This window comes from Nuphar pumila, chromosome 9, assembly GCF_984573655.1.
Source record: "Nuphar pumila chromosome 9, dmNupPumi1.hap1.1, whole genome shotgun sequence".
NCBI lineage: Eukaryota > Viridiplantae > Streptophyta > Magnoliopsida > Nymphaeales > Nymphaeaceae > Nuphar > Nuphar pumila.
This window is the reverse complement of record NC_143257.1, coordinates 117,253,394-117,267,404: the sequence shown is the minus strand read 5'-3', so window position 1 is coordinate 117,267,404 and position 14,011 is coordinate 117,253,394. Positions and strand designations below refer to the sequence as shown.

The 14,011-nt window shown below is 36.0% G+C and overlaps 1 protein-coding gene across 1 annotated transcript in view; it reads left to right on the top strand.

Annotated features, from left to right (window-relative positions):
- Positions 1-1,322: 1,322 nt before the first annotated feature.
- The window catches only part of CNX2 (cofactor of nitrate reductase and xanthine dehydrogenase 2), a 53,876-nt gene continuing 41,187 nt past the window's right edge, over positions 1,323-14,011 (top strand). The window contains exons 1-5 of the mRNA XM_090017866.1: positions 1,323-1,476; positions 1,732-1,820; positions 6,571-7,209; positions 7,509-7,676; positions 7,772-7,963. Coding sequence (XP_089873992.1) covers positions 1,740-1,820; positions 6,571-7,209; positions 7,509-7,676; positions 7,772-7,963 — 1,080 coding nt within the window. The 5' untranslated portion in view covers positions 1,323-1,476; positions 1,732-1,739. The remainder of the gene's footprint in view (positions 1,477-1,731; positions 1,821-6,570; positions 7,210-7,508; positions 7,677-7,771; positions 7,964-14,011) is intronic.

Sequence of the window (14,011 nt, the reverse complement as noted above, 5' to 3'; positions counted from 1 at the left end):
ATTTATCTCCCGGACCATATCATACCCCTAATTTGTATGGGCTTTTTACTTAATATAAACTCAGAGATGTGATCTTCATGCTTTATTTATTTGAAACATGCATTCATATAAACTTTCTCATGTTTAGATATGCTTTTAACTCGAAAAAAAAAAAACAGATCATATTATAATAATAACTTGATTAATTAAAGATCAAGAATTATTGTTAAATTGATTCGATCCAAAACATGATCTTTAGTGAATAAGTAATGATAAACACATCTATAAGTTTGGATTAAATGAAAAACACATGCAAGTACAAGTATGTTTTTTTAAAAAGGCCTGAGACTGATTGGGAGATAAATGATCTTCTCTCAGTTAATAATCAGATTCTTTGGTTTAGATTTGTGTATTTGAATCCAAATCCAACTAACATCCTAGTCTAACTACATTTAAAAGGCATATATGATGGAGCTAATCTGATTGTGATTAGGTGGTAGCTTTTTCTTTTCGAATCTAAATTTGAGTCGAATTCGATTATTATGTAAGGTTGAATTTGCCTATATTTAAGCCCGATCTAACCTATTTATACATCTAATCTTTGTAGAAAATCTTGGGTTGGTTGCTGTCAAGAGAATGGCCATCCTCCTTTTTTAAAAGGATGTCACAGAAGGTCGTGAGTACGGTCATATTGTATAGATATTATATTGGAAAATTTTCATTTAAGGGACAACCTTTTACCTTTAATTTCAAATATGCTCACGCGTTTTTAAAATTTAAAATATGCTCTCAACTTTCCGGAAAACTGTCTGACCGGACTTCATATTAACATCCATCGCATAGTGACAAACGTTTTTTTCAGCAAAATCTTATTTTTCAAAAACTTGCAAGAAATTGAATTTTTTTTATAAATCTCACATTTTTTCGGCAAAATCTTGGTAATAAAAAAATAAATTAAAGAATATAAAAAATATTTTTATAAGAAAATATTAATAAAAATTATTTTAAAAAAATACATGGTTTTTTCACGATAAATAGCCATTTAAAACATAATTTAAAGGACAACAATAAATGCAGGCTTAACAGTTTCCAAGAAAAGTTTGGCCCATATTTAGAAATTCGAAAACTTGTTGTTCATATTTGAAATTAAGGGCAACAACTTGGCCCTAAAAATTTAGTGCCAACTAAGTTATTGTCAGTGAAATAAAAGAAGAAAATGCTAAGATTGAAAATAGGTCAAACGTACCTTTTTCATCCGTATCTGAAACATACGAACTGGGTTTGATCAGGGCCAGGTCTGGCCTCATATCCATTTTGACTCTATCTCACCTGCCACGGTCGACTCCATTCTAGAGAGAGAGAGAGAGAGAGAACCGATTCTGCAATTCGCCAAATTCGAAATTTTCCGTATCTCCGATTTCTCTCAGACGACGGACAAGGGAGTAGAAGAGAAAAGAGAGCAACCCAACTGTGGTTCTTCTCATCCCGATTCATCCGGTAAATATGTGAATGATTTTCTGGGTTTTTTCTGCATATTTTGAATACTCATGGTTGACTTGTCCTTCGAGAAATCTGTGTTCGTTCGAGGTTAATTTTCGGAAGAAAAGATTACTTTTTCCTTTTTCCTTTTTCTTTCTTCTTTTTTTGGTGATTGCTGAGGTTGGGAAAGCGACCAACAATCGAATTTGTGGTCTGATGGTATTATTGAGCTGTAATTTCGTTTTCCTTTTCATTTTTCCAATAAAATTTCAGTGAGAGAAATGCGAGGATGGTGGTTTCGGAATCTCAGCCATCGTGTGCGACCGTGGGGTTCGAATCGCGGTGTGTTCGGTGATGATTCTGTGAGTTATCCTGATATGCTAATTTGTGTTTGAGAAGTAGCTGCTGCTATCTACTTGTATTCATTCGTTTTCGTGCCTTTCTATTTTTTGATTCTTTCTCGAAGCGTAAAAAATAGAAATGGGATCTGCTTGAATCGTGGTTATTGCTGTCCTTTTATACCAATGTCCATTTGTGTTTTTTTTTAAATTGATATAGAACATGAATTCAGTTTGAGAAATTGGAGAATCTATGATTTTCCTTATGGAGAAGTTTGAAGCTTTTGCATTAATATGATGTATTGATCTCCTGGTGATTCTACTTTTTAGCTCTGTATTTCATGTTGGGGATTGAATAATGTTCATAGTGAATTTGGATATAGCAGCTCACAGAATTATAACTCACTGTAGTATGAGACAATTAAATCAAAGGCAGATCTTGATTAGCTCTAAGGCTCTGTTTGGGAGCTGCTGTTGGGAGGGGCGATGACAGGGGTGACCAAATCGGCGGATTTGGCAACAATGTCCTCGCAAGGACGATGTGGAAATCCCCTGATTTTTAATGCGGCCTCCCCTCTCAATGCCGCTCTCAATATGTCTCCCCTTCTGAAGCGGTGTTCCCAATCGATGGTGATGATGGGGATTTCATGAGTCCCCCATCGCTGCTCTTAGTCTTAACTACCTCTCCCGAACAGAGCCTAAAAGGAGGTGCATAAAAAGAGAGCAAATAAAAGACACCGTATCCTGCCAAATCTAGCCAAAACACAAGAAACTCTCTCTCTCTCTCTCTGTGATTTCTAAGTTGGAAAAATATCCATAAGCCTTTTTTACTAAAAGTTCCAATGTTAATAGGCTAGAGAGTACAAACGGTTGAAAGACGCTCATCTCAAAGCCTCTTTAAATCTTCTCCTTTCAAAGGAATCCTAGAAGAAAGCTTTCATCTAAAGGAATAAGAGATAACAGGTTTAGAATCAAGATCACAAAGCGTGAGTCCCTTTGTTCTTCATAATCTTTTCTCCATTTATTCCTTTAGGGGGTGTTTGGGTGCACCCACTTACCCAGATAAACAGGATAAGCTGGTACCCAGATAAACAGGATAAGCTGGGAAATCACATTGTCATCTATAATAGAAGATCCCACCTTATCCTGTTCATCTGGATAAGTGTTGCATCCAAATACCACCTTAAGATAGGTGGGCTGGATTGTTAACTAAGGAGTAATGAGTAATCCCGTTCATTCTTTAAATTTGATGTGTTGGAGATGAAAAACCATTGCTCTATTCATCTTTTGCTTTTCTAGTGCATGTGGGACCCTCATGCCTACAGGACTGCATGTTAAGGAAAAAAAATGTTGGATATGGGTCAGTTTTGGGTTAGTCTATGTTGGCATCCATCTGAGGGGCAACAATGAATATAGTTTGGTTATTAGATATATTAACTAGACATTTCTTCCTGCCAGCCAGCTAGCTGTGGATGATGAAAAGCCAAGCACTGAAATGGGAAAAATTCACAAACAAAGTTTGTGTTCAGCATTTGGTAACATTGATATATCACCATTGTTGGATACTTCAGTTTTAGTTTGAGTGTGCAAATCTTTTGTAAATGTAGGTTCATGCATTCATTTTTCAAATCTGAGCATGCTTTTATGGTTCATTTGCTTAATTCTATCTAAAGTTGCAAGCATCTTGATGACTTTTGGCTATGTTTTCATGGTTTTATTTTGAATCAACAAAGAAAGAACAATGAATGAAGGATTGGTGTCTGTTAACTTTTAATCTCAATCATTATGTTAATAAATTTACACCCCCTCTTTTTGTAGTTTACTGTTGAAACCTATGTCACATGGGTGCGACACGGGTGCGGAGCAATTTCAAAATTTTTGGACACGGGGACACGGCTATATATATATATATAACAATAATAAGACTCGGTCAAAGTTGTGCCCATTAGGGGACACGGCTATATATATATATATAACAATAATAAGACTCGGCTATATATATATTTTAAAAAAATATATAAAAAGATCATTTTTTTTTTAGTTTTTATACGTCTTTTGTCCTAAAAAATGGACAAAAATAGACTCGGTCAAAGTTGACCTAGTCCAAAATGTGGACGGACTCGGCCCTGGTTCGTTGACCGAGTCCGACACTTTTGTGTCCGCCCCGTGTCCGAAGCCGCACCCGTGTTCGGGTGTGTCGACGCGGGTGCGTCGACCTTATAGCCGAGTCCGTGTGACTTAGGTTGAAACATGATTTGTTTCATGTTCAAGCATGTGTTACCATCTCTTTTTGTAGCCTGAAGTTCAAACATGTCTTGCAAGAAACAATGACATTAGCTACAAAACAAAACCATAATTACAAATCAAACAATTATGAAGTATGAACTATATAAAATATCGAACATCCAATAGTCAAGACAATATGGTATAAATGGCATGCATATGTCACAAGATACAAGGTTGTGTCATATTTATACACATAATACACTCCTGAATTGGGTTTTAGGTGTATCACATTGCTTTAATTGATAGATACAATATGTATCATAGCTTATTATACGATACACTATGATACTTACAACATAGGTTGCAGCAGATGTGAGACTTGTTTCACTCAAAGGTAAATGGGGGCAAAGACCTCTTCTATTTATTTTCATAGAATAACAGTTTAAAACCTTGAAAGGTATTATATAACATAACCAAATGCAAAATTTATTATAACACATGTTGCTACAAATGAATATGACACTAAAGTCCACATATTACATAACTTACACTATTAGATGGATGATCAGAAACAATAACCAACCAATATCAAATGTGCAATCAGAAATTATCAAAATATCCTTTTGGTCTAACATGCCTGTTAAGCTGCACAAGTTTATCACGTAGATATAGCCTTCTAGAGTGTTCACTTGCTCCTCATAGTCTTTCATAAAGATACCAGCAGTTTGATCCAGAGTTACCGGAAGCTTCTTAGTTAAGTGAGAAGCGTGCTTCCCAGAAAATCGCTTCGAAAACACGATACTTCTCGCTTCCAAAACTTCATGGAAATCTTGATTCCCCCATGCTTCTTCTATGCTTCCTATGTGCTTTTTTGACATTTCCTTTCATGTTTTTCATGTGCTCCCCCTCACGCTTCCGCTCACTTCCCATGTGCTTTCTCTAAATTGGTAACCATCATTGTTAGATTTTAACAAAAATATAATTCTTTTAATGAAAATCATGAAATATAAAAACAATGAATTTTATTTTAGTTTTTATTTGTTTCTTATTTGATTCATATTTAGTTCTCATATTACTTCCTTTTTTATTTTTGTTTCACTTTCAAATTGATACTTCGCTTCTCGCTTCTTGTAAATTTTAAAATGCCTCGCTTCTCGCTTCTACTTCCCATATCGTTTCATGCTTCTGCTTTCTAGTCTGACAACCTTGGTTTGATCTTTTGTTCCTATGAACCTTTCATTTCAATTTGATTTTTTTTCTCATGAAGTGGTAATCAATTTAATCACGAAATATAGAATTAACCACCAACAATAAAACACTATTATTATTGCAATATACAATCAAAGTGCGACTCTTCTTTCTGAAGATATTATCAATCTTTTAATCCATGTAATTCCAGAAATTATTCCTGCAAGTGCTTTGTACTCCACCTCAGTGATAAACCTTGCCACCCTTGTCTGTTTCCTAGCTCTCTATGATAATAAAATTCTCTCTTGGAAAATACAATATTATATAGATTTTCTTTCAACAGGATAACCAGCCCAATTTGCATATGAATTCAATCACTGACTGTGTCATATTTTTGACTTGGATAATTTTTTTTTAATAAACTAAGCAATGGCGAATACTTTTTATACCTCAAAATCCTGTTCAAAGTTGAACTCCTTTAATTATAATGTCACATATAACAATTCAGTGATCATAACTTATGGATTCAAACAAATGTATGAGGGTTTGCCATCAAAATTTTAACAAACAAGGAAAACATATTTGTCATTTTTAAAATAGGTCAATACCAATAGACAAAGCTGAAAAAGGGAACACTGGAGCAAAAAAAAAAAAAAGAAACAAAAACTTGAAGGGTCAAACAAGGAGAAGAGAGAGAATTTGGATGACCATAACCCACCATCATGAATCTTCTAGTGACCTTTCCTAGAAGAGGAGGAAGATTGGTTAGGTAATGTGTAGTTGTCATGAAATGGGTGACAGAAGAAATCATCCAGATGGCAACAACTAAAGGGATGAAAGCAGTGTCACCAAGCACAGCTTGTTGTACTTTAACGATGGCCTATCAAATGGCATGATGAATGCTATAGCTGGATGGTTTGAGTCACATGATCATGGCCCTCTGCTTGTTTGTGAAAATCAAGGAAAAAGCACTATTGGTAAAGTCTCATGCAGTTTTTTTTTTGGGTGTGTGTGTGTATAAGAGTAGAAAAAATCTGGTGGTAATTGTAAATATTGAAAGATAATGTGGTAACTGTAGATAGCTAAAAGGTCAGGCAGGTTAACATGGTCTACATGTAATCTGCAGTCATTGGTCTGCTTAAGCTTGTGCATATTGTATATGATTAAGCTATTGAACTTAGAATTGATTTAGCTGTTTATTTCCTACACTTGACCAGCATCCTGCGTGGCATGAGTTCCATAAATAAGTCCATTCATATACAAGTACGATATGCCCTGCAAATTTGAAAACTTGATTCTATTAGTTTATTCTTCCTGCGTGTTATCCACAATTTTTTGATTGTTAATTGTCTCACAACAGATTAATGTGTATACCTTCAACATATTCATGCCCAAAGTAAGTCCCTCTGTTTCACCTGGAGGCAGTCAGATCCCACATTTTATTCATGATGAATCTCAATTAAGGATGTATGCAAGATCTTGTGCAAACCTGTCAGATGAGGCTGCTAAGAAAGATTGTCCTGTCACAGATATGTTGATTGATTCATTTGGAAGAATGCATACTTATTTGAGGATTTCTTTAACTGAGAGGTGCAATCTTAGGTGTCAATATTGTATGCCAGCTGAAGGTGTCGAGCTTACACCTAAACCTGAAATTCTAACAACAAATGAGATTGTTAGGCTTGCAAATATCTTTGTCAGTTCTGGTGTGGATAAAATTCGCCTGACAGGTGGGGAGCCAACCATAAGGCCAGATCTTGAGGACATATGCCTACAATTATCTAGCTTGAAGGGTTTAAAATCTTTGGCCATGACTACTAATGGTATTGCTCTTGCGAGGAAGCTTCCAAAATTAAAAGAATCTGGATTGAGTTCTGTAAATATTAGTTTGGATACGTTAGTTCCTGCGAAGTTTGAGTTCATGACCCGCCGGAAAGGACATGAAAGAGTTTTGGAGTCAATTGAAACTGCCATAGGTCTTGGATACAATCCTGTCAAGGTAAGCATTCATTTTACTATTCTTTCCTTTTTTTGTTTGTTTATGGACTGTACTCTGTGCTGCTGATTCCCTTGTTCAGCATTCTCTCAAACATTTTTGTTGGATTTTGATACTTCCATCATTTTCATATCCATCTTCTATATATCGCTTGCTTCATTTATTTATTCCTTTCTGGTTGCAATCACAGTTGTGTTATTTTATTGGTTTTTCTTGCTTCCACACTTTGCAATACCCACTATGTGGATTTCTTCCATTGAACACAGGACATCTTTTGACATGAGTAGAATGTGAAAATTCAGGTAAATTGTGTTATTATGCGTGGAATTAATGATGATGAGATATGTGATTTTGTGGAGATGACAAGGGAGAAACCTGTAAACATTCGTTTTATTGAGTTCATGCCTTTTGATGGAAACGTGTGGAACGTAAAAAAGCTTGTACCTTATGCAGAAATGTTGGATAGAGTGGTAAGGTAGAACACTGGCAGAATCTCTATTGTTGTCTTATGACTGTCCTTACACTTATTTATCCTTCATGATTTCTCTAAGATTTTTTTGAGCAGGAAAATCGATTTGGCAGGTTGAAGCGCTTGCATGGTCACCACTCTGATACTGCCAAAATTTTTAAAGTTGATAGTTTTTGTGGAACAGTCTCTTTTATAACATCAATGACAGAGCATTTTTGTGCTGGATGCAATAGATTGCGCATTCTGGCTGATGGAAACTTCAAAGTTTGCCTTTTTGGTCCTTCAGAGGTATCTAATTGGCTCATTTTACATAAAAAAAAATCCATAGTTTTTTTCCTCCTCTTTTGGAGTTTAGGGCAGCTGTTACAATTGTTAAGGATGCAATTTCTTGCCATGCAAACATGCATCAGTTGGATGTCTCTCTTGTTAGAATACGTTAATATGTATTATATAGCAGGGGTATATTTGTCCATGTTTACATGTACTTTATTATTGTATTTAGGGCAGTTGTGTAAATTCGCTATTCAAGCAGTTATATTAAAAGGAGGGACATCCCTAGAGGAATACGACCTCTATTGTTTCCTATCTTCTTTTCTTCCTCTCTTTCTTCTTCTCTAACACAGGGCACACACTCCAAGACTGCAGATTTCACATGGTATCAGAGCAGGTCCAGGTAAGTCCGATCAGTCGTGATTTATTCTGTCCTTATTTTTAAAATCTTTCTCTTCTTCCTCATTCCCTTTTACTTTCCCTCTCTCTTTCTTGCTGTTTCTATCGTTAGTTCTGATCTACTTCTTATTGGGTCAGATCTAACCTGTTACGTCATTTAGATCTACATCTTGCATATAAAAAAAGGGAAGTTTTTTGTTTCATTATTTCTCTTATTTCTTCTCTAAATGAATCCTAAATCGATTTGCGTTATCCCTATTTTGTTAATCACTTTTCTTGATTAGAACCGATCTCTTATATTCAGATCTGTTTCTGCTGTGTCAGATCTATATCAGATATGATCCTTTCCTTCAGATCTGCATCAAGATCTGAATCTGTACCAGATCTGATTCCTCTTGGATTCAAATCATCACCCTTTCTTCCTTTAAGCCAACTGCTATTCTCTCATTCAAAGAGAGAATAACCACTCATTCTCCTTTTCGTGACTGTTAATACTGCTGCCCAAAAAAAAAAGCAGCAGATCTGTGTGCAGGCCTTTGGCTATTCCATGATTTATAGTTCATCAATTTCTTCATTCCTCAACCAACTAGTTTCCGAAAAATGGATGAATTGAATTTCACAACTTGAAAAAAATAAATAATTCCATTCATTTGCAGTCATGACCTGATGGGACACCTTGATGGATCCAAATCTGCACCATTGGAGTTTGTACCTGTGACTAGGGATAAGACAAAAGAAAAGGAAAAGGAAACAACAAAAGATCCCATTACTGAATCTTGAATTTATGTGAAAAATCCAGATTATATCACGTGGTTCAAGAATGATCCGACTGTGGTAGTGTTCATCATGGCTAACTCTTTCTAGACAGGTTCTTCTTCATACTCTGGCAGACTCAAGAGATTTTGAATGTTTTACATAGATGATACAAACAAATATCAACTCCAAAGATGTACCATCTTAAATATGAATTTGGGTCCCTAAAAAGGGGAAGTGAAAGTATTGTTGATTTTCTGGATAAGGTAAAATATGTGGTTGACCAGTTGGCTGCCATTAGAATCCCTGTGGCAGATGAAGATGTGTGTTGCCAGACTCTTCGAGGTCTAGGGGATGACTACAACATGTTCAAGGCAATGTACATGGGGCGTGAATCGAGAGGTAATTTCGATCAGCTTAAATCTATGTTGGAATTTGACGCAAATTTCGGTATATCTACCAAGAAAGAGGATTCTATGCCTCAACATAAGGTGATGGTGGCCTATAACTCTGCTTGTGGACGTGGTAGAGGTAGAAGTTCATATGACAGTAGGTCTGCTAGCATTTTGCCTAATCCTAATGTCACAAATGCAAACAGGAATCACCAAAATTGATGTGTCAGATGTGTGGAAAATGAGTCCATTCATCCTCAAATTGCTATTAGAGATACATTCCATCATATCGGTCTCCAACTGTTACATGCCCTACCCGGTTTCGTCAGCATGCACCCCAAGGCAGCAATATGAACAGCAGAAGAGGCCCTCAGTCAGGAACCTTTAATGCAGGTTTCAACCCTGGATATGCTGGCTATGCTCCCATAAATGCTGGTTCATCTTTAGTGTCAGCTCAAGGACCGGATATGGATGCTTTGAGTGCCTCCTTTTCGCAGATGAGTACTCAGAGTGGCAGCAATACCTAGCCAACAATGCAGAACCAACAACAATCACCTTCAACAAGACCACCTTGGCCGATGAGTTCAAATCAGTCCACATGGACAACACTTTGGCCGATTTTTGTTGATGATTTCACTCGATACACCTAGATCTATTTTTTAAAATCTAAAGACCAAGTGTTACGTGTCTTTCAAAAATTCAAAATTGTTGTTGAAAACCAATTTTCTCATAAAATATTATGCTTCCTTAATAATGGTGGTGGTAAATATGTATATGTGGCATTTTTCAATTACTTAGACGATAATGAGATTAAACGTGAGCTGTTTTGTCTAAGAACGTTTCAACAAAATGGGATTGCTGAGAGAAAACATAGTCATATTTCTAAAACAACCCTCACTCTCATGAAGGAATCCAAAATAAAATTGGGACTATGGTCTGAAGCTTTTCATACTACTATATTTTTTATCAATCACATGCCTCTTACCTCTCTCAATTGAAATTCTCCTTCATGTTGTATGGACAACAACCTGACTACTAAAGTAGATATTTTGTACATATTCATGATTCTATGCGTGACAAATTTTCTCCAAAAGCTCAATTATGTAAATTCGTGGCATATGATGATATATATAAAGGTTATCGATGCTATAACCCACTACAACAAAGCTGGTTGTATCCAGACATGTCACGTTTCATGAATGTGAATTTGATGATAATAATGGTGTCAGCAGCAACATAGGCCTGAAATCGTCCATGTTTTTTTGGCCGACCAGGCCTATTCTCAATGAGATAGCTTCAATAAATAATCAGCCAAAAGATTCAGCAAGAGATAGTAGTGATGTCATTAAAGAAAATTATAACAGATCTGAATCTGATTCAGTTGCTGGTCCAGGATCAGTCAAGAATGTCTTTGAGTATTACCCCAAGGTATATCATAGACGTAAAAGAGCTGAAGTTGGTGAGCACGAGACTCATGATAAATCCCCTCCTTCACCGGAAGATTCTTCTTAAAGTGCAGATATCTCAGGTGACACTTTTCATTTAGATTAGATTAAAAAATCTCAAAGAATAAGGCATCCACTCCAACGATGGGTAAGTTATGAGTCACTTTCAGCTGAATTTCAAACCTTTGCTTTATCCATTTATTTTGGCCAAGAACCAAGATTTTATCGTGAAGCAAAGAATAATTCTAAGTGGATAGAGGCTATGAATGAAGAAATTTCTACACTTTATGAATGTGTAACCGGGGAAGTAGTACCATAAAAACATAATTAGCTGCAGATGGGTTTACAAAATTAAGTATAGAGTGGATGACAACATTGAGAAGTATAAGGCCAAATTAATTGCAAAAGGGTATAATCAAGAATATGGATTGGATTTTGATGAAACATTCAGTCCTGTTGTGAGAATGGATACAATTAGGGTTGTACTTTCTCTTGCGACATCATATGGGTGAAATATTAGCTAGATGGATGTCAAAAATGCATTTCTTCATGGTAACATACATGAAGAAGTTTACATGGAACACCCACCTGGGTTTCCTGAAGGAGGTACTAAAACTATAGTACTTCACTTGAAGAAAGCTATTTATGAACTGAAGCAAGCGTCCTCTGCATGGTTTAAAACCTTTAGTGTTGCAATATGTTCTTTAGAAGTCAGTGTGACTATTCATTATTTATTTACTTTGATGGCTCTCACATCATCATCATACTTGTCTACGTGGATGATCTTATAATTAGTGGCAGCCATCCTGGGTGAATATTTCAGTTTAAATATATGCTCAGCAAAAGATTTCATATGAATAATTTAGGTCTTCTCAGATGCTTCCTTGGAGTGAAAGTTGATCGGTCGAATGACTCCTTGGTTTTGACATAGAGAAAGTATGTTATGAATCTTCTTTCTCGTTTTGGTATGTCAGATTATAAGCCAGTGCCAACTCCCATTGCTGTAAGCATGAAGCTAACCGATGATGATCCAAGAGATTATATTCTTGAAAATCCAAAAAATTCATAAGTCTAGTGCGGGCTCTCAAATATCTTATGTTTACTAGGCCAAACCTAGTATTTGTTGTCAACGAGGTTTCCCGCTTTATGCAATCACCCAAGATCAGCCACATGGAAGCAACTAAGAGGATCCTTAGATATATTAAAGGCACAATACATGATGGACTTATTTACAAGATGCATTCTTTTGGAAGAAAGGCTGCTGACATGAAAATAGTCATGCTGGCATACTCAAATGCGGATTGGGCTAGCGATCCATCCACTAGAAGGTCAGTTACAGGTTATGTTGTTTTTCCGAGATCGCATCTAGTTTCTTGGGCAAGTAGAAAGTAAAAGACTATAGCTCGTTCAAGTACTGAAGCTGAATATAGAGCCATGACAGTCATGACAACAAATTTTTTGTGGACTAGACACCTGTTATTCAACCTCCATCAAAGGCTTTCGAAATCACTCTTATTTTGTGATAACAGAAGTGCTATAGCTATTGTCACCAATCCGGTTCAACATGAAAAAATGAAACATGTGGAGATAGATCAACATTTTGTTAGAAAAAAAGTTAAAAGTCAAGAGATTCATCAATTCTTTTTCAAAGGCGATGATCAAATAAAAGATTTGTTCACCAAACCACTCTTTTCTTTGAGACATTGGTTTTTAAAATGCAAACTGTTCTTGGTTTTTCAATAACCCTGTACACTTTGAGGAGTGTTAGAATATGTTAATATGTATTATAGAGCAGGGGTATATTTGTCCATGTTTACATGTACTTTATTATTGTATTAAGGGCAGTTGTGTAAATTTGCTATTCAATCAGTTATATTAAAAGGAGGGACGTCCCTAGAGGAATACAACCTCTATTGTTTCCTGTCTTCTTTTCTTCCTCTTTCTTTTTCTCTAATGCAGGGCACACACTCCAAGACTGCAGATTTCACATCTCTGTGGTGTGATTATTCATCTTAATTCCATCAATCAAAATTCCTTTCTTTTGCCCATTGTTGTATTGTTTTGCACTGAGATAAAATCAGGCATACATTTCATAAATAGAAGTAGTCATCATTGGCTGTATGTTGAAATCAAAACCAAGGCTATGTGATAAGAGGCAGAACTGGGGCAGCTTGGTTTTTCTGGGTTTAACAGTTTGTTATTACATCAAAACTTGATATCAAAGTGACCTAATTCTGTACACAAACTTGAAATCATTCAGGCATGTTCCTTTCATCTTATGATAAAGACCAAGAGTACTCAAGCATGTACTATAGGATCAACTAGCATTGTTCATTCCACACTCTTAGGATTTGATCTCATCTATGTACGACCTTCAAGCACAGTCTTTATAAATCATAGTTACAAGATCAACTAGCTACTTTTTAACACTCTCTTCCCTGCTTCCGCTTCACGCATTTCTTCCCATATCCGTTTCACTTCCTGGTAACTATGTCATAAACTGCACCCAAAATATAGAGTTGGTGCCATCAAGCTCGATGGGAATCGACTGAATCAAGTCATTTTATCCATATTGAACCAAATAACTCAACTAGAGTGCCAAACCAGACAAACACATCAATAGTTCTCAAACTTCTTAAAACCATGCTGCCACCTCCTAGTTTCTTTCGAAAATGATATGAATACTTCAAAACAGAAACTTGGGTCCCTCTAGCAGCTGTTCTACTTGTAATGAAACAAGCAGAAATACAAAATACAATGTGCTTAAGCACAAATACAAGTCCACTAGGGAACAATACAAAGGGCAAAGTCAATATAAAAACACAAAAGCACAAAAGTGCATACAATGGCTACTAAAGGCCAATCAATAGAACACCAACAACATAAAAAATATCTCTTTATTGTTTAACAAATGCTTAAGAAAAACATTGAGTTGAAGGGAGATAAACACCCCCTATACATACATATTGAATGGCCTTGGGGAGCTCACAAGAGTCATTGGGAGCTCTCAATGATTCTATGGCCTTTTGACCATAGAGCCCCTACATTAAATAAAAGAGACAATATTATAAAATAAC